At 34.3% G+C, this 22082-nt stretch overlaps 1 protein-coding gene across 2 annotated transcripts in view; it reads left to right on the forward strand.

Annotated features, from left to right (window-relative positions):
- The first annotated feature begins 804 nt into the window (after positions 1-804).
- The window catches only part of MOXD1 (monooxygenase DBH like 1), a 120524-nt gene continuing 99246 nt past the window's right edge, over positions 805-22082 (forward strand). The window contains exons 1-2 of one of the 2 annotated variants that reach the window (XM_074309816.1): positions 805-922; positions 1294-1583. In XM_074309816.1, coding sequence (XP_074165917.1) covers positions 1320-1583 — 264 coding nt within the window. In that variant the 5' untranslated portion in view covers positions 805-922; positions 1294-1319. Of the gene's footprint in view, positions 923-1194; positions 1584-22082 lie in introns of those variants that run through there. The other variant, XM_074309815.1, reaches the window with a different exon arrangement.

Below are 22082 nucleotides of genomic sequence, written 5' to 3' on the forward strand. Positions count from 1 at the left end.
TCCTTGGTTAAGAGGCTAACAGTTCCCTCTTAAGAGAAGGAGCTTCTTTTACCTTTGTTATATTCTCAGTGCTTAGCACAGTGCCTGACACATAGCTGATAGTTAATAAAGGTTGACTGATTGCCAAGCTCTGTGGCTGAAAATAGGAATACATAAAGGACTGACTGATCACCAAGTGTAGAGTATGAAGGTTGTTCCTCTCAATATACAAGGCACTTCCAGGACAAAAAGAGAAAGGTACTCTCTTCTGTATAGTAGAAAAACAACTGGATTTTGAGTCAGAGGACCTAACTTTAACTGCTGGTTTTGCTGTTCTTGGCCTATACCATTTTACCTAAGTTCTATAACAGTTTGCAACCTTATATTCAAAATGAGGGAGTTTGACTCTGGAAATGGAAGAGAAAGAGGGAAACAGCAAGTGGAGAAAAAAAGGAAAAAAAAAAAAACAAAACAAACAAACTTTCCCTGTCTTTCTTTTCCGTAAGATAATCGTTGTTATTCAGCACAAGCTCCTCCTTTTGTCCCTACTTTCCCTCTCAAATTTATTCTAACTGCTCATCAAATCACCGGGTTCTTCCTCTTTGTGACATTCCTCAAACGAGTTTCCTCTTTCCTCCCAAGAGGATACCCCCTTATCCTTTTCTATCCCTCCTCCCAAAGTCCTTTACTTTCTCCCCACCCCCATTTCCCTTTCCGCTATCTTGCTATCTTTAATCCTACCGTTCTTCCTCTCTCCTCTTTTTAACTTTCCTCCTTCGTCCAGGACCCTCCTGTGCCTTTCTGAGTCCACCTGTCTCTCCAGATTCTAGAACTCTGGAAAAATCCCAAGTGGGATTTGGTGCCCAAGGGGAATTTGGAGGTCATCTAATTCATTTTACAGATGAGGAAACTAAGATTCCAGAAGTGATCATAAAGTTGTAAAGTAAGTAACAACGTCTGAATCTGAATCCAGATCCTGGGATACTAGAGCCAGCACTTTTCCCACAGCACCACAAGGAAAAAGGCAGCGGTAGTATACAAACTAGCCTGGACTAGACGGAATGGGAGCAGACTGGTTGCTGGGTCTGGGGCAGCCTAGGGCGCAGCAGCGGGGCGGGCGCGCTGAGGCAGGACGGCCCCCTCCTGGGCGCGGCGGGCAGCAGCTACCATCTGCTGGTGCGGGGCGGTGGGGAGGGGAAGAAGGTTGGACTGGGGAGGAAACCCGGACCGAGGGGGGAGGTCCCAGTCAACCACTCTCCCAAGTGGCTCTTTTTCTCCCACTCCCTTTCTCTTTCCTCTCTCGCATTCTCTCAGGTGCCCAAAAGAGGAGGAGAACTACAATGTGCCGCTGGTCCCTGCTGTTCCTATGGGGTTTGCTTCCCAGCAGCTCCCCGGGGGGGACTGGTCGCAGTTACCCACACCGCGCTCTCCTGGATTGGGAGGGCAAGTACTGGCTACAATGGGGTCACGAAGGCAGCACGATTGCCTTCCGACTGGAGGTGCAGACCCCTGGCTACGTAGGCTTGGGCTTCTCGCCCACCGGAGCGATGACTTCTGCGGACATCGTCTTGGGAGGGGTGGAGAATGGCAGTCCATATCTGCAGGTAAGCAAGCGGTCCCTCCCCACGGGACGGGATGGTCCCTGACTCACGAGTTACTTACCTCGTGCCCTACAGTATGTATTTGGGGGAGTTTGGGATCAAGCAGCGGGAAACAGATGCTTTTTTTGTGCATTTATGTAGAGGCTGGGAGTCTTTAGAGATTGACATTCAAAACCACCCCATCAGCCCTTCTCGCGTTAGAATGTCAGCTCTTTGACAACAGGGATTATTTCTTTGTATTATCTGCAGCACCTGACATATAGTAGGCACTTAATAGTTGCTTGTTGATGGCTTGAGCCTTCAGCCAGTCCCCACCTTCAGTGCGTGCGCCTCATCCCTCCCCCAAGTCTCCCATTTAAGTGAGAACATCCACTCTGCCAGAGCAGTCTCAGTCTTCTCTGGGACAATGCTCTGACTCTGTTGGAAAGCGCGGGTCGAAGACATAAACGAGGCTCTTGCAGGTTCCATACTACAGCTGCATGCATCTCCAAGGAGGCACACTACGGGTTATAGACTTCCCTTCTCTCAGTTCATTCACTGATGGCTTTCTGATTGATGTCACTCCCTGCTTTCCATTATTCTCCAGCCCTTGAATTTGGAACTCAATATCGATTTGTGCTGGAGAATTCCGGGTCGTCTTTATTTTAGTATCTTACTAACAGTGCGCACGGGATTTGAGGTTATTCTGTCAGAGCTTGGTACCCTGGTGCTAAAGTTTTTTTCTACTTGTCACCAAAGAACTTGGGAAGCACAGGATCATTTCGGACAATTCCCTGTCATGTGGGTCACGTTGGTCGATATTAACATTCATAATGCTATCACACCTCCTAATACATCACAGGTGGAAGATGGCATTCTCACTAAGCTTTAGTCACTTGACAGCTACTGTCTTTCCAGATTGCTCATATCTCTCTTTATGAATAGAAAAGGAAGTGGATTTTTCAGGTGATTAGAATAAATCGAGAAACCATATCATCTGAAACCTTTCATTGTCTTCACCATCAACAACATTCCAAAAATTACTTATACATTCCCTAACGATAATGTACTTTAAAGTTATTCTCTTCATTTCTTAAGATTATTCATTAAAATATTAGATATTAGCATGCTAATAATTCATAGCACATCATTTCAGAGTATTATCTGAAAAATCTGTTAATAAGATCAGTGAATACAAAACATAATTTACATTCACCTAAAAGATATTTCCAGATGTCCTTTCCAGTATGCATTCCTCAGCTCTTTCTATCCTTACTAATACATTCAGTTTTAGATAAGAAGGGATTATGATTCCAGAACACTTATTTACTAAAAAACAGCAAAGTTAATAGTAAAAATTACTAAGCATTGTCCTATTTTAAATTTCCTACCATTTTAAAGAAGATTAATCTACTCTTCCTCTCCCTTCCCCCCTCCCCAGGAATTTCATCACTGTTGAAACCTAAAAGGTAGTCTTTGGAAATAAAATGATACTTAAGAATTTCATTCTGTGAAATGTCATTGATAAACAATTTCTTCTTGCTGTTTATATGCTAGCTTTTTGAACCAAGTTTTTGACCTGAAGGCATGCTTCAGCAAATGGAATGATTTGCTCTCTTTTGACAAGAAATAGATAATGTCTTATTTAAATGAAACTTTTTCATTTTATTTTCTTTGGCAATCTGCTTTTTTTTTTTTTTTTTTTTTTTTTTTTTTTAACATTCTCCATTGGAAAGAACATAGGGAAATCTCATTATCTAGATTTATAAAATAAATTAATCTTTAAAGATTATCTTAATATTTCCCCTTTCAAGAAAGAAACATTTTAGAGAACCCAGACAATATGATAGAAGAAAAACTAAACTTAGAATCTTGTTTTAACATACATAAAGTCCTAGTTCACATACAAGCATGATGAATTCATATTATAATCCCACTAAATATAGACTTTATTAATCTAAAATTAATTTCTCATACTTTGGGTATTCAACAAATGTTATATGTAGATAAATTAACATTTTGATTCATAATTCAATTTTTAATTCAAATAATCCTTTGACATGTAATATGAATATACAACTAGAGATCTACTCTTTTGAAACATATTTTAATTAGAAAGGAAGAGAAATTTGTTACCATCTTTTTCATATCTAATATGTTCAGTTCAAATATTAGGCTGCAGAAGGTTACTTTTTCCCCTGGGCTATAAAGTCACCACTTTCCTTTCATTTCATAATATGGAGAAATACAATGAAATGACTTTAATCAGGCTTACAGGAAGATGGAGAAGCCTCTTTTAGATGGAAAAGAGACTGGAGTATAAGTAGAAACATCTTTCATTTAAGATAATTCATGGAAAACAGAATTTATGCCTTTCATCTTGTTATTCTAGGTTGAATTTAATTTTTAGCATATTAAATTGAATATTTTCATCAGATTCCCTTTCATTTCCAGTTTCTTACTTATTAATTTGGATAATGGTCTTAAGGCAATATGGTAAAGTAGGAAAAGCATGGAATTTGGAATCAGTCAGAGTTCTTTTGAGTACTATCTTGTGACTTCACTTTTATGGGCCTCAGACTCCTTACATATAAAAATAAAGGGGTAAGATATATGCTCTCTTAAGTTTTCTTTCAGCTCTAAATCTCATGTTGACAAGTAGCTAAAGCTTAAAAGTTTGGGGTATGGTTCTATTAGTAATTTACTTCTGGGATTAATACTGTGCAATTATTTGCCATAATAAACTTTTCAAAGACCACTAGGAGAATATCTTTAAGCAGATTAAGGAGAAAATAGAGAGGAATATAAAACTAAAAATAATCATGACTATTAAGAAGTGGGATTCAGTTTTTAAGGATGTCAGAAACTCAAACTGACATGCCTATCCTTCATGGGTATGCCTTTAAGATTTTGTCTTCCCAGTATGTTTCCCTTAGTTTAATGCATAAATTTGATCTTAGGGTTTGGATTTCTCCCTTTCTCCTTTTCAACTTTTGGAATTATTATTATTTTTTTAAACAGGATCCCCTCTGACCATGCATGGTAGTACATTAGACTGTCAGAATAAAAAGGACAGACACTTTTTTTGTCTTAGAATTTAAAGCATATAAAAGAGTGTAGACTTAAGTATGATTTTAATCATTTATATGTACAAATTCGAGCCACTGAAACAAAGGCAAAAATAGCAATTGAAACCAAAGGTTAGAGATAAACTTTCTAGAATTATGAATATCAGAATACATGTTACAGAAAAGTGTTCCAAGTCAGAAACTAATAATAGTTGATGTTGATGCAGTTATAAAGTGTTTTTAAGGTTATTGTTATTTTTCACAACAACCCTGTGAGGTAGATATTAATTAACTTGCATTTATTAAATGCTTACTCTGTGCTAGACATTTTCCTGGGCACCAAGAATATAAGGACAAAGTTAGTTAAAAGCAATAAATATTTATCAAATACTTACTACATACCTCTTATAGTGCTAAGAATTAGGAATGCAAGAACAAAAATATCAAATAATATTTACCCTCAAGGGATTTCCATTCTAATGAGGAGATAACAGGTTCATATGTAGATATATATTAAATAGATATATATTAAATTCATATGTAGATATAATTTAAAGATAAATTATTTTTTTTAATTAAGGCAAATACAAAGTAATTTTTAGGAAATAGGGAGGAGGTGGGGAATGGAGAGAAGTGCTCAGTTTCAAAGGATTCATATAGAAAATGGTGTAAAGCCTGGAAGAAAACTAGGGATTCTAAGATACATAAGTAAAAAGAGTGTTCATTCCAGATTTATACAAGAGGAAGTGAGTATTTAGTAAATGTTTTTATGTGCCATGAATTGTTTTAAAGCAAAAAGAGGAACAGCCTCTGTCCTCAAGGAGCTTGCATTTTGATAAAGGAGGATAACAGAAAAGAGATCTAGAAAAGGGGACAATAGGGAAAGAATATCATAGATAAATACAGTCAATGTTATTTCCACAATAAATATAAGGAAATTGAGGCTTAGAAATTAAATGTTACCCAGAACGACACTATGGAGACTTTAAAACCCAGTTCTTCTGATTTCAAATTCAAAGCCATTCTTCTCATACCTCAATCTCAGAGGTTTGGGTTCAAATCCAGATTCTGGGATCTTGAACAGATCATGAATTTTTGGGTGCTTATCTTTTTCATTTCTAAATTAGGGCATTTGGATAAAAGATCTCTAATGTCCCTTTCTGTTGTGAAGTTCTGTGGATATCTATGATCTTCTGTTTGGGCTGCTCTTCATTAGTCTTCACACTGCTGCTACTCTATCTCTACCCTATTCACTTTCTATCACCTGCCTGGCCTCCTCTCATATTGCTAAGCAATTGCTTGTTCTTCTACCATCTATATCCCACCCTCCCCTCTCTTTCTTGAGAGTCAGTGAGTGGGTGGTCAATACCATGGTCACTCCCCCCTTACAGGGAGGATGTCTGAACTTTGCTTGGCCCATCACTTTTCAATGGTTGCTAACCACTCTTGACAGCTTGAGGCCACCCCAGACAGCAGAGTGTAGCATTTGCCTGATAGCTTGTTAAATGACTTTGTATTTTGCATTTTTGCACATTTATAGGGTTCAGAGGAACAGCACTAAAATTTGGCATTTTATCTATTTGTCCTTCCCATTTTGTGAAATTAGTCTGACAATGTTTTAGAGAAACATATTATCGGGCCACACAAGATGCATATGTTAAGATTAAAAAAATGAGAGAAGTATTCAGTTTATATAGTGAAGAATATCTCCATCTAACATATTAAATACATTGTTCTAAAGTGATTTACCTTTATTACCTAGAATATGGCTAGGGTTGATTCCTTTACTGACTATCTAAAACTTAAGTGCCTAGGGGCAACCTTTACTTGACTTTTATAGTTACTCTTTAGATTCTTGTGTCAGTGCATGGGTTTAACATGCTTGCCCATGATAGCTTCATGTTCTGTCCTTGTCCCCCATCCTTATGTGACACAGTGCAACCCTACCCTCAGCCAAACCACATAGCAGCTGAGAAGCCCCATTTTGAGGCAAGTAATCCACTCTAATGAATGCCTGTTTTGTGTGAGTTAGAGAAGAGAGTAGCATTGTGAGGTTTGTCTGTTGCAGTTACACAAAAATTGATTCATCTTTACCATGGGGCCATAAATCGTTAGTGAATGGGGAGTGAAACATATGTTATCATTTGTTACTGCCTGGCTTGTTAGCTGTCATTAAAACCAAAGCATTTCTATTATCAGAAGTAGTTTTCAGTGGCAGCTTAATTGCTCCTAGGCTGTTCACTGGGAAGTGCTTGGAATGGGATTTTAAATAACAGAAAACAGGGAGCATTCTTTGTGGTTGGACGATGTGCTGCTTTTAAGTGCATCCCTGCCAACGGCAACAAAGAAATGTTTGGAAAGCAAATTGGAAGGCCGGCAAAACGTGAAGATGAAAAGTGTGTGCCATATTGACCGAGCTCAGCTGGTCCTTTGTTAAGAGATATTTTTAAGTCTTTGAGTAAAGCCAAAAAATTTGCAGATGACAAAAGGATCCATCCATGCTTCATGCTTTGGGGTTATTAGTAATAAGTAGACAGGCCATGGTGTTTCACAATGCTCCCTCTAGCAGTATTGTTCTCTCTGGCTCAAAGAATGACTTCAAAGAACCTGATTGAAGAAAGGCAATTTAGGGAACAATGTATTTGAATTGATACAAGTAATTGAACCATTTTGGAAAGCAGCAATTTCATCACTGAAAGTTGGAAGAAACCTATGTGCATTTTAGGAAATGAGAAGTTGATTTTTTTCTTAGTTAATAATTGATGATATGATAGGATACCATGAACATTTTGTTGTTCAGGAAAAGGATATAATCTTCCATAGAATCATGCAATATTGGAGTTGAAAGAAAATTTAGAAGTTAGAAAAGTAGAGATTTAGGCAATCTGTGAAGCGTTTTACAATATTTTTTCATTTGACTCTCAAAATAACCTTTATATTATTATTATCCTCTTGTTATTATGATCTTGGATGTCATCTATTCCAATCTCCTTATTTTCTAAATGAAAAAAAAATTGAATAACAGATAGAACAAGTGACTTATTTAAAGTCATTGAGGTAATTAGTGGCACTCCCATCTAGAATCCAAGTTTTCTTACTTCCAATACTCAATCTTTTTTGTATTGTAGTAAAATATGCTCTATATTATGAAAGTTTACAATATAGCAAGTGAAAAAAATCTACATCTGAAACATACTGTAAAGATCAGTTAGTCAGTGGTGTTCAAACTTGTTGATCTTCAGGCTCCTTTACAAACTTAAAATTATTGAGGATCCCAAAGTATTTTCTGTTTATGTGATTATATGTATCAATATTTACAGTATTAGAAATGAATCCTAATAATTTAAAATTTTTTATTTACTAATTCAATAAAAATTTTAACAAACCCATTATATGTCAACATAAATAACATATGAAACAAATCTCTATTTTTGGAAGCAAAATATTTAATGAAAAGAGCAATGTTGTTTTTTTTGTTGTTGTTTTTGGAAATATATTTTAATGGCTGCTTTAACAGGAGATAATTGGGTTCTTATATCTGTTTCTGCATTAAATTCAGTGTTATTTGGATAACATATTTCTTTTTTTATATTTAATAGTTTTTATTTACTAGATATATGCATGGGTAATTTTACAACATTGACAATTACCAAACCTTTTGGTCTAATTTTCCTCCTCTCCCCCCCCTCCCAGATGGCAGGTTGACTGATACATGTTAAATATGTTGAAGTATAAATTAAATACAATATATGTATACATGTCCAAACAGTTGTTTTGCTGTACAAAAAGAATCGGACTTTGAAATAGTGTACAATTAGCCTGTGAAGGAAATTCAAAATGCAGGCAGACAAAATTAGAGGGATTGGAAATTCTATGTAGTGGTTCATAGTCATCTCCTAGAGTTCTTTTGCTGGGTGTAACTGGTTCAGTTCGTTACTGCTCTATTGGAACTGATTTGGTTCATCTCATTGTTGAAAATGGCCACATCCATCAGAATTGATCATCATATAGTATTGTTGTTGAAATATACAACGATCTCCTGGTCCTGCTCATTTCACTCAGCATCAGTTCATGTAAGTCTCTCCAGTCCTTTCTGAAATCATCCTGTTGGTCATTTCTTACAGAACAATAATATTCCATAATATTCATATACCACAATTTATTCAGCCATTCTCCAATTGATGGGCATCCACATAGTTTCCAGTTCCTGGCCACCACAAAGAGGGCTGCCACAAACATTCTTGCACATATAGGTCCCTTTCCCTTCTTTAAGATCTCTTTGGGATATAAGCCCAGTAGTAACACTGCAGGGTCAAAGGATATGCACAGTTTGATAACTTTTTGAGCATAGTTCCAAATTGCTCTCCAGAATGGCTGGATGTATTTACAATTCCACCAACAATGTATCAGTGTCCCTGTTTTCCCACATCCCCTCCAACATTCTGCATTATCTTTCCCTGTCATTCTAGCCAATCTGATAGGTGTGGAGTGGTATCTCAGAGTTGTCTTAATTTGCATTTCTCTGATTAATAATGAATTCGATAAGATATTTCAAGAAAAATTGACCTTACACAGATACATAGTTGGAAAAAGGATATGTATTTTATTAGATTAGTAATTCCTTAGTCTTATGAAAATAGTTTTGACATGAGATTATTGAAAGAGTCTCGGGAATATACAAGGTTCTATGAGGACTATTGATCTAATCTAACACCTTCATTTTATAGATGAAGGAACTGAGGCTCAGTGAATTTAAGCTACTTCTCCAAGAGTCACACAGCTAGCAGGAAAGTGAAAATTCATGCTAAATCTAGTGTTCTTTCTATTACATAGCAAGTTACCCTTACTAGACATGAATATTTTACAATTGTAAATTGTTATATAAATATGAGTTATTATATAAATATGAGTTATTATAAACATAAAGTGACTATAAATTACTTACATCGTATATCTAGATGCTGTATAATAATTTGTTATCAATGGAAGAATTCTGAGAAAATGTAGAGAAGAGAATAAGAGTAATTTTATTTAGTTTTTTTCTGGGAAGATTTAAAAATTAATAATAGCTTTTTATTTTTAAAATACATGCAAAGATGATTTTCTACATTCACCCTTGCAAAATCTCATTTTCTCCCTTCTTTCCATCCATCCCCTTCCCCTAGACAGCAAATTATCCATTATAGGTTAAACATGTACAATTCTTCTAAACATATCTCCATATTTATCATGCTGCACAAGAAAAATTAGATCAAAAAGGAAAACAAATGAGAAAAAAGTAAGCAAGAAACAACAAAAAAGGTAAAATACTATGTTGTGATGCATATTCAGTCTCCATAGCCCTTTCTCTGGGTGCACATGGCTCTGTCCATCACAAGTCTATTGGAATTGGCTGAATAATCTCCTTATTGAAAAGAATCAAGTCCATCACAATTGATCATCACATGATCTTGTTCTTCCTGTGTACAATGTTTTCTTGATTCTCCTCACTTCATTTTGCATCAGTTCATGTAAGTTTCTTCAGGCCTTTCTGAGATCATCCTGCTGATCATTTCTTACAGAGCAATAATATTCCATAACATTCATATACCATAACTTATTCAGCCATTTTCCAACTGATGGGCATCCACTCAATTCCAGTTCCTTGCCACTACAAAAAGGGCTTCTAAAAACATTTTTGCACATGTGGGTCCTTTTCCTCTTTTTTTATAAGTGATTCTATTCAGTGACCTTTCTTTTTTAGGTATTTTAGGCCATTCTTTTAGGTTTACATATCTGAATATTTTACAAAGGAGATAACCAGTTTGATATTGCACCATTATATTTTAAATACAACTGATAGCTAATATCTTCTCATATTTGAGGGGTAATTATAATTTTCTGGAGATGCCAATTCTAAGATGATTCTGTTCATAGAATCAACAAGAGTTAGGTGGGTTCTTAGGGATTGTTTAGTATTTATTACCTTCTTCTTTTGCAATATCAAAAGCTCTCAGGATGATGTCTTTTCAAAATTTTGTATTTCCCCATTGCCAATTACATCATTTTATGGACTGCAGGTGATTTGTTCAAATTTGTTAAAATATTTGTTCAAAAAAGTAATGGATCTAACAGATAAAGAAACCCAGAGCAATTTAAATAATTTGTCTATGAATAATCATATAGTTATTTAGCTATAGAGTTAAGAGAAAACTTAACTCCTAAGAGCAGCCTTTCTTAAACTATATTTGTAAGTTATAGTATAAAGACAGATTCTAAATTTTTCATAACTGTTCAAAACTCAACCAACTTCTTAAGGACATTTTTGAAAAGTGGTAAAAATTTTGATGAAAATTGTAAATCTCTTCCCTTATTATCACTCATCCTTTCTTTTCCCTCACCATTTGCCAGATATGTATTTTAGGAAAATATTCACCTGTAGACAGGGACTAAGTCAGAATATAATAATAACAATAATAACATTGTAACAAACATGGACTTCCAGCATCGATTACAAATTTCTGAAAGTTGTTTTTGCCAAGTTCACTACCATATACATACTATGAAACATAAGCTGGCATAAGCTTCAAAGAACTCAATAGATGTTGAGCATAACAAGCTGTCTGCCTACAAGAAATATAATTAAGGCTTTCTCAAATCTATGTGTAAACTACATGTTCTTTCCTTTCTCTTACTATCTTGTTTATATGTATGTTTAGTAAACTACAAGAGTCTCTAAGTTTGATCTAGCTTGCCAATGACTTTTATAAAAGTTTGTTTTTTATTAGTATCTAAACCTTTTTTTCTTGCTCTGTCTTATTTTCTTATCTATGATGACAAAAGATTCACAGGATAATAAGACTTAGAGCTAGAAAGGATGTTAAACATCATTTAATCTGTTTTCATTTTACAGACGAGAAATTAGTCTCAGAAAGGTTGTACTTACCAGTTATTACGTAAGAAGTAAGTAGCAGAATTGGTGTGATGGATCTCCTTATGAATCCACTAATAATCATGCCAACATTACTAATTTCAAGCATTCCCTGAATTCTGTGTTCACTTACACTGGTCTTCTCTTCCTCTGCTCTTTCATCTCTGCACCCTCATGCATACTCTCTGCTTTTGAGCACCCCTTTATGTCTGTCTGTCTCTATGTATTCTATCTATATATGTTTATCTTTCTGTCTACCACATCATTTTATACATTGTGATAATGTTAATGTATATTATAACACAGAGACTCTTAGTACAGATAGTTCTTACTTTATATAAGTGGACCTTTCCATGGACTTCTATATAAAGGTAATAAAAATTTGCCAGAGGATGTAGGAAAGGAAGGAGGAAAAGCAGGACCATGAGAGCAGGAGAATACATTGAGGTTAGCTATGTGGGAGCCTGGTCAGAATTGAGAAGAACATGAGGCAGATGGTTGGGAACTAGATATGAATAGAGGAGAAAAAGAGATGGACAAACAGGGACCAGAGACAGACATGTGGTACCTGAGCATAAACAGAAGATAGATATTTTGGGGGCCTGGCAAGCAGTCTGGTGGGCAGAGTGAAGCCAAGTTTTCCTCTTTCAATGCAAGAGGTCTCAAACCAAATCTGGCAGCCGCAGTGGCAGTGTCTTCATGCAGCCCCTTTTCTTTTTATTTGGAGGAGCTTCTTAAGTTTTGGGGAATGTGTGGAGGATGAAGCCACTAAGCACAGAGACAAGGGGTAGGAGGAAAGAGACAGGAAAGAGAGAGAGAGAGAGAGAGAGAGAGAGAGAGAGAGAGAGAGAGAGAGAGAGAGAGAGAGAGAGAGAGAGAGAGAAGAAGAAGAAGAAGAAGAAGAAGAAGAAGAAGAAGAAGAAGAAGAAGAAGAAGAAGAAGAAGAAGAAGAAGAAGAAGAAGAAGAAGAAGAAGAAGAAGAAGAAGAAGAAGAAGAAGAAGAAGAAGAAGAAGAAGAAGAAGAAGAAGAAGAAGAAGAGAGGGAGAGAGAGGGAGAGAGAGGGAGTGAGCAAGAGCAAGAGAGACAGAGACAGAGACACAAAGAGAGACAGTGAGAGAGACAGAAACAGAGAAAAGAGAGACAAAGAGAGAGAGTAACAGAGAGACAGAGAAGACAGAAACAGAAACAAAGAGAAACAGACAGAAAGAGAGAGAACAGTAAATATAGGTTTTGTTTTTGTTTTTTTAGAATACAACTTTCTTTCAGGATTCTTTATAATTTGCATAATATGAATTTGCATAAATTCATAATGTGAGAACCCTTTGTAAATGTCTTCTCAATTGATGTGGCTGAAGAAATTTGTCCTTTAATGAATGACTTCCAAGAAAATAAGTCAATTACAACATCTCAGCTTAACTTCAAAACCTCTGCATTAGTGGGGGAAATAGAAAGCTAGTCTTCACCCAGAGTTAGAATACCACTATAATGGCAGACTAGATGACTACACCTATGAGACTATGTTATAAAATTCACTTCCTCTTCTATTAACTACAAGATTAAAAATAAGCTAGGCTGAGTTGCATGGTGATTCTCATTTGATGAAATTCTGGTGTCAATAGCATAGATTTTAAAACAAGAACAGAAAATGAATTTGCCTCAAAAATTACATTTATGAGCAAATCCTCTTTCATTTGATTCTCTTCCAGGAACCACTAGTGGCCCATCACCTTTATTGACTGTAACATCCTGAAAATTCTGGATTCCCAAGGTGGCATGTTTAGCTCCCAGCATTTTGCCAGTTCTCATAGTAATCAGACAATAGAATACATTTATCTTCCTCCAAATATTTCACTAAATCTAATGAGTAGTAAAGTTGACTCATTTCACATTTGGAAAATCCTAAAGCTTCACACTATCCAGTAAAACACATCTCTTCTTCCCCTGGAAGTGCTAATGAGCATTGAAATGGCCAAATGCCACATGTGGAAGGATAGAAAAGCAGCACTGCTTGCGGATCATCAGTCCCTAAATACTGGAATATTGCCTATACAGGTAAGAAATGAGTCAGTGCTGCCCTAGTTTAAACTTTCTATTTATTTTTATTTAGAAGTAAGAGAACTTCAGCTTAAAATTAATACATTAAATGTAAGGTTTAGAGCTCTGAAAGATTCCCAGATAATTTGAAATAGAGAAAAATAATGTTTTTGTTTAGTTTATATCTTAATAACTAAAATCCTTTGAGAAAATGTAGTAATGTAGTAATGTTTAGGATTCAAAACTGTGATTTTTTTTTTTTTTTTTTTTTTTTTTTTTTTTTTACAAAATCTCCTTTGATAGCTTTATGGGTAAAATGTAGACTGTTTAACAATAAAAATAGATGTAGTGTTCTTTGATCAAATTTAAAAGGGCTTGATTCATGGATCAGTGTCAACCTAAAAGAAGATCTTTGGTGTCATGTCAAAGGGTTCTAACCTTTTGTTTTGTTTCAGTGTTTCAGCCAACACTTTTATCAGTGACTTAGATAATAACATACAGAATATATTTGCCAATTTTTTTAATTGAAAAAAATTGAGAGGATTAATCACTACTGCTGTTTGCAAAAACAAATTAAAAAAAAAACTTTGATAGACAAATGATATAAAATGATTAAATTTAATGGGAAAGCATATAAACTAAATCTTTAAAAATATACTATTCAACCAGACAGGTAAGATCTAACTATGTTACCAGGAGATATTTAGCTTGAGGAAAACTTGGAGAAGTAAAGATCAATCAATTAATTAATCAATAAACATTTATTAAGTGCCTATTAGGCATGATGGTTATCTTCAGATATTTGAAAAAAATTGAAAAAGGCTACTTCACATTTTTTTTAAGTTTTAAGCTTGCAAAAGGGAGTTACACTTATTTAACTTAGGCCCCTAATGTAGAACTAGCAAACATGGGTGGAAATTATATGGAGGTAGATTTTTCACTCAGTCTAAGACTGTTCTAACATTTTTATCTTTAAAGACCTGTGGCATTCTTGTGACAGAGTAATCTCCCAGTCACTGGAAATTCTCAATTAGAGGCTAAATATATCATCTTATATTATGAAGAAAATTCCTGAAAGCACTTGGGGTTCATAAGTGCTTTCTTAATGAGAGGAAGGCAGGAAGGTGGTTGAAGAAGGGAGAGAATCTGGAACTCAAAGTTTTAAAAAGAAATGTTAAAAAAAGTTTTACATGTAACTGGGAAAAATAAAATATTAAATTATTTTTAAAAGGAAAAAAAAGTACTCTAATGTCTCCTCTAACTCAAAGATTTTATGATTTTATGAATATGGAAACCAGTATATTACACTTATTCTACATGTGTAGTTAAGTAAATACACATTAAGGGAAGACAGAGATCTACTGAGATGTGAATGAGCCTATTTGAAATAAATCTTAAATATGCTATTATAGATAGATCTTTTTAAAAAAAGGTTATTTTTAAAATTATTATTTTCTAAGTAATATGTAGTATATATTATTTAGATTTGGGGGAAGGAGGTATGCTGTGTAACTAAGTACAGATCAGTTTTAGCAGTGAGTCTTGGAGAATTCCCAGAAGATACATCATTTTGATGAATTATGGAAGTTCACATTCCTGTTATCTTTTACCAATCAAAAATTTTTTCCCATTATTGGGTGATTACTTCAACAATTTTAAATGCCAAAAAAAAAAGTGAAAAAGGAAAATGTGTAAAGGTAGAAGTGAATCCACTATAAAAGACAGATAAAAACTTTTGGAAGGTTTTTCATGAATTAGAAAAGACAATATTCCAGGCTAACATCATTTAACCCATTATATTAATATCTATGACAGTATATTATTACCTATGTGAGCAAAATCTAATGAAAGGATGTTCAAGAAAGAAGGAAGGAAAAAAGGAAGGAAGGAAGGTAGTAAGGAAACCTTCTATGAAAGGAAAATTTTTAGAAAGAGAATGACTTCAGAAGCAATGTCAATGGCCCACTATTAACATTCAGTCTAATTCAAAAAACATTAATTACCTATTCTATGTTATAAAGGATGCAAAGACAAAAACTAAATAGTTGTTAAACTCAAGGATCTTAAATTTCATTGAGAGTATAATAACCTGTACAAAGATAATTAAGGATGAGAAAAATTGGAGGGATCAGAATAACCTTTTGAAATAGGCAGTATTTGAGTTGAGTCTTGAGAAAGTGAAGAGAAATCATCTCACACAGATATAGGTGAAAGTCTGTTCAGAGGCATGTAAGACACATAATGAAAATAAAATCTGAGAAATAACTCAAACTTAAGTCCAATTTTGGAAAATGAAGGAAAATCATGTGAAAAGCTAAATTAGAAGGGTTGAATAGTAAATAGTAAAATAGCAAAGTATGAAGGAGGGATGAGTTTTTAGGAGGAAGATATAATCTTATTTGGATGAAAAGTATGCCCACCTTTACCTCTCAGGTAACTAGTGTTGTGAAGCTAAAACATAGAAGAGAGCAAACTGTGTATTATATATTTGGAAATCATGTGTATAAAGATATTATTTGAGTGCCTATGAGCTTGTGTGTGTGTGTGTGTGTGTGTGTGTGTGTGTGTGTGTGTGTGTGTGTGTATCTGTGGAGAGAGAGAGAGAGAGAGAGAGAGAGAGAGAGAGAGAGAGAGAGAGAGAGAGAGAGAGAGAGAGAGAGAGGGAGGGAGGGAGGGAGGGAGGGAGGGAGGGAGAGAGAGAGGCAGACACACAGACACTGAGAGACACAGAAATAATGGGGAGACAGACAGACAAAGATAGACACAGAGACAAGAGAGAAAGAGAGAAAAACTGGGAGAGGAAGAGACAGAGAGACTCACAGAGAAAGATAAAATGGGAGATAGACATATAGACAGAAAGAAAGAGGTAGAGAGAGACAGAAGGATAGAATGGAAGATAGAAAGAGGGAGAGAGACAGAAAGAGAGAGAATGAAAGACAGAGAGAGAGACATACACATACACACCACACAGAGACATGGAGAGATAGTGTGGGAGACAGATAGACAGCAGACAGAGAGACAGAGAGAAAGACAGAGACACACACACAAAAACAAAGACAGGTGGAAAGATAGAATGGGAGACAGAAAGAGAAACAGACAGACATTCAGACAGAGAAATAGAGAAAAAGAGACAGAGAGAGAAAGAGATAGAGAGAAACAGATAGATGAAAGGGAAGGAGAGAAGATGATCACAATTTTATAGAAAAATTCCTGGAAAGATGAGATAGTGAGGGCTATCCATGTTAACAGAAGATGTGGAAGTTGACTCAGAAAAAGAGGCTAAGAAGAAATAATAAGACAAGTAGGAAAACCATGCTAGAGCTTACAGAAGGAGGAGAGAGATTGTTCAGAGACAAACTCTAAAGATAAAGGAAGATAGTGACCAAGAATAAGTCACCATCAGTAAGGAAAACATTTATAATTTTGGAAAGAGTGGTTTTTATCATAAGATTGGGCTCTAAATCACATTGGAAGGATTGGAGACTATAACAGAAATTGAGAATTGCTGAACTGAATTTTTCAAATGGTTGTTGTAATATCATTTCTGGTATCCTTCAAATTCCAAGATACTTTCACAGATTTTGGCTATGAAGAGGAGAGCATACAGGATGATTGTGTGAGGAAGTAGCAAAGTCACTTGAAAAGTATGCAAACCATGAGAAAGACCTGAGTATATAAGCATCAGGGAAGAGCTCAGTATATAGGAGGAAAATAAGAGAATAAGTACACCCAAATTAATTCTTTTAAATCTCATGTGCAATGGAGAAGTTTTATTTCAAAATTGTCAGAATATAATATCTTTTTCTCAAGATTATCTGGCCAGGCTTCATATTTCTTCCTGTATTTTCTTACAAATTTATTATCACTAGCCCCAAATATTTACCAGATATTTGATCTCAGGAAAATAATTTTATTCAGGTTCCTCATTTGTCAAGTGGGAATAATTGTTAAAAATCATAATAATAACACCTAGCTGAAAGGTCTGTGAGCCTCAAATGAAATTTTATATATTTTCATATAATATACTTACACATATACACCATAAGTATTCCATAAATCTAAAAGAAATTTATAAATATTTATTATTATAAATGTCTGTACATAATAAAAGGTTCTCTCACTAAACCCAGAAAGCTTCTACTTTATCTGAACTGATCCTTCTATTCAGATAGGGTACGAATTGTGTCCACTTCCAAATATCAAATATTTGGAATTAAACAGACTACTTTAAAGTCAATGTGCCATATACCTATGAATCTTGAGGTAGGGATGAGAAGCTAGTAGGCCCAATTGTTAATGTAGTGTTTACGTACTTGGTTGGTAACTTGAGAATTTTTCAGGATCAAAGATTCTCTTCAGCATAGGGATATTTCCTATTGTCATTGTCAATATCATCAAACTGCCATTACATGCTTCATGGAAAATGGATATTAAAACCAATAATCTTTGAAGTAATAAAGCTTTTGAAATACTTGTTTTTAAAATCCCACTATCTGCACCTGTTGAAATATATGATGACAGATGGTTACATTTTTCTTAAAGTTCCTACAGCAGCTGTGCTTATATTCTCCAAGGCCCAACAGGATCTCTTCATAGCTTTTATTACTCTCATTAGAGTTTGTATTCCATTCCACTTTTCCTAGAACCAGTGAGAAAATTTTTCTAGGATTTATATTAAAAGGAGGAAAAAGGAAGTCAGGATGTATGAAAAACTGATTAATAGGAATTCTCATTAAGCCCATAGGTAATCAAAACTATTATTTCTTATGTTGTTTCGATTTCCAAGTGATAGACATCAACTATATTTCAACTTCTATTAATGTCTATTTTTAGGAAAGACCCCAGTCTTATATTTTATATGTCAGTTGTTGCTTTTTTTTTTTTTAAGAAAATAATGGACAAAAATAAAATATACCATTAAAACCCATTTTAGGAATAATACTTCTATGTCATCTCAAAAATTAAATTTTATTAAAGAATGGCATTATCCTGGGTAATTCATGACAATATTGCAATGGAAGATGCAATATAAAAGTATTTAAAATATATGATCTCTCAAATTGTATGATATATTATCACATATTATATATACAATTAATTTGTATCTGAAATATTTCATTAAAATTATTTCATTATTTGGTAATGTTTTCTTATATAAATTGTGACTGTTAGGATTATTTAATTAAAGATTCATCACTTTGAAGATTGCATGTAGATGATCTTAATTTTTGTCATCAATTAACATGTTAGTAGGTACTAAGTAAATGTTAATGTCATCATATTAATAACTTGAAAGTAAAAGTTCTCTTTAAAGGAAGATTTTTGAATTGTAAATACATTGGAATCTTTCTAAAAATGATAATCATTCTAGAGTAGAATTCATTATGATTTTGAATTTTTTTGAGTCTAGCAAAGACTAACTAAAGAAACTAAAATATCTATTCTAAATAGCATTGGACTAAATTCTATTAATGTGAATTTTACCAACATGGTTTTAAGATATTAGGAAACCTTTGGTTGGTAGCTATTCTAAGGAAACAAACATTTTTTGAGTATTTTATGAATTTATCAGTTTAGAAATATAGAAAAAAAGAAAATTATAAAAAGGAAGAATAATGCAGAGTAGCTAATGATAGGCACAGACTTTGTAATAGCTTCTTTATCAAAAATATATTTATTTTATAGGGAAAGAAGGAGTCCTATCAAATTCCTTTTATGACACAGATATTGTGCTGAAACTGAAACCAGGCAGAGTCAAAACAGAGAAAGAAAATTATAGTCCAATTTTCCTTATGAATATTGATGCAAAAATCTCAAAAAAAAATCAGTAAAGAGATTACAGCAAGTCATCTACAGTCAAACACCATGACCAAGTAGGATATATAACATATATGCACTCTTGGTTTAATATTAGGAAAACTATTAACATAGTTGATTATATCAATAACTAAACTAACAAAAATCATATGATTATTTCAATAGATTCAGAAAAAGCATTTGACAAAATCCAAAATCCATTCTTATTATAAACACTAGAGAGTATAGGAATAAATGGAGTTTTTCTTAAAATGATCAGTAGTATCTTTTTAAAGCCACCAGCAAGCATCATATGCAATGGGGAAAAACTTGATATAGTCCCAATAAGATTAGAAGTGAAACAAGGTTGCCCACTATAATAATAATCCTTATTATTCATTATTGTATTAGAAATGTTTGGCAATAAGAGAAGGAAAAGAAATTAAATGGATTGCACTAGATAATGAGGAAACTAAATTATCACTTTTTGCAGATGATGATGATATACTTAGAAAATCCTAGAGAATCAACTAAAAAAACTACTAGAAACAATTCACAACTTTAGCAAAGTTACAGGATACAGAATAATTTCACAGAAATCATCAGCATTTTTTAATATATTGCCATCAAAGTCCAGCAGATACAGAGAGAAATTCCATTTAAAATAACTGTAGATAATATAAAATATTTGGTAGTCTATCTACCAGGGAAAATTCAGGAATTATATGAACATAACTTCAAAATATATTATATATAAATTATATATATATATATAATTAGAACATAGGATAGTTTACCTTTCAGATGTGTGGAAAAGGAAGGAATTTGTGACCATAGAAGAACTGGAACTCGTTATTGAACACCAAATATTTAATTTTGATTATATTAAGTTGAAAAGGTTTTATACCAACAAAACTAATGCAGATAAGATTAGAATGAAAGCAATTAATTGGAAAAACATTTTTACATTTAAGGGTTCTGATAAAGGCCTCATTTCTAAAATATATAGAGAATTGATACACATTTATAAGAATTCAAGCCATTCCCCAATTGATAAATGATCAAAGGATATGAACAGATAATTTTCAGATGAAGAAATTAAAACCATTTCTAGTCATATGAAAAAGTGCTCTAAATCACTATTGATCAGAGAAATGCAAATTAAGACAACTCTGAGATATCATTACACAAGTCTCAGATTGGCTAAGATGAAGAAAAATATAATGATGAATGTTGGAGGGCATGTGGGAAAACTAATACATTGTTGGTGGAATTGTGAATGGATCCAGCCATTCTGGAGAGCAATTTGGAACTATGCTCAAAAAGTCATCAAACTATGCATATCCTTTGATCCAGCAGTGTTTCTATGGGGCTTATATCCCAGAGAATCTTAAAGGAGGGAAAGGGACTCACATGTGCAGAAATGTTTGTGGCAGCCCTTTTTGTGTTGGCAAGAAACTGGTAATCGAATGGATACCCATCAGTTAGAAAATGGATGAATAAGTTATAGTATATGAATTTTATGGAATATGATTGTTCTGTAAGAAATGATCAGCAGGATGATTTCAGAGAGGACTGGAGAGACTTACATGAACTGAGGCTAAGTGAAATGAGCAGAACCAGGAGATCATTGTACACACCAACAACAAAATTATATAAAAGTCAATTATGATGGACATGATGATAATGAGACAATTAGATAATTGAGACTAGTTCCAAATATCTTGTGATGAAGAGAGCCATCTACAGCCACAATATACCTGTGTTGTGGATCACAACACAGCATTTTCACTCATTTTGTTGTTGTTTGCTTATTTTTTTTCTTTTTGAATTTTGTTTTCTTTCTTATTTTTATTCTTTTTTGATCTGATTTTTCTGGTGTAGCATGTTAATTGTATAAATCTGTATATATCTGTAAATATATATATGATATATATGATTTAACATATTTTTAAAATCTGTTTAACATATATTGGATCATTTGCCATCTAGATGAGGAGGTAGAGGAAAGGGAGAAATTTGGAACAAAAGTTGTTGCAAGGGTCAATGTTGAAAAATTGTCCATGTTTTTAAAATAAAAAGCTTTAATAAAAATATATTTATTTTATCTAATCAAATCTTTAAATGCTCTTCAGCAGGCATGTCTCTAGGATTTTTACTATTCTGGCCATAGTTTTCTGGATATATTTTAGTTTGTCTTGCTCTTTTACAGAATGTGGTACCAATAACCAAACCTCCCGAATCCTAAACTTGTAAAATATGATGTCTAGGGGGAGGATTCTGGGAAGATGGTGGCGTAAGTAAATAAATTTCAAGCTTTTCAGATTTCCCTCACTTATAGAACAAATTTGTGCCTCAGAGTGAATATAGACTGGTGAAAAATCAAGACACCATCTGAGAAGATCCAAAGAAAGATCCTGGGCAGAAGATTAAACCATGTGAAGTGCAAACACTGACAGGCTAGCTCCCCAGAAACTTCAAATGGGGAGCCCTAGAATGAGTTGCGTGGGGCTGGAGCATCAGCAGGAACCATATAAACTTTCACCTCCTGGACAATTTGTGGGGTATGGGTCTGAATTCAGGAAGAAGGAACACGTAGTGAATCTCTGCTAATTAAGAACAGCAGGCCCAGTTGTGCTGCTGAAATTCAGCCCTGGGCAAGAAGGAATCAGCACCTCATGAGTGCTGAAGCAGTGGAGCAGGGAGGCTGCTGA

The sequence above is a fragment of the Sminthopsis crassicaudata genome, chromosome 4, assembly GCF_048593235.1.
Source record: "Sminthopsis crassicaudata isolate SCR6 chromosome 4, ASM4859323v1, whole genome shotgun sequence".
NCBI classification, from domain to species: Eukaryota; Metazoa; Chordata; class Mammalia; order Dasyuromorphia; family Dasyuridae; genus Sminthopsis; species Sminthopsis crassicaudata.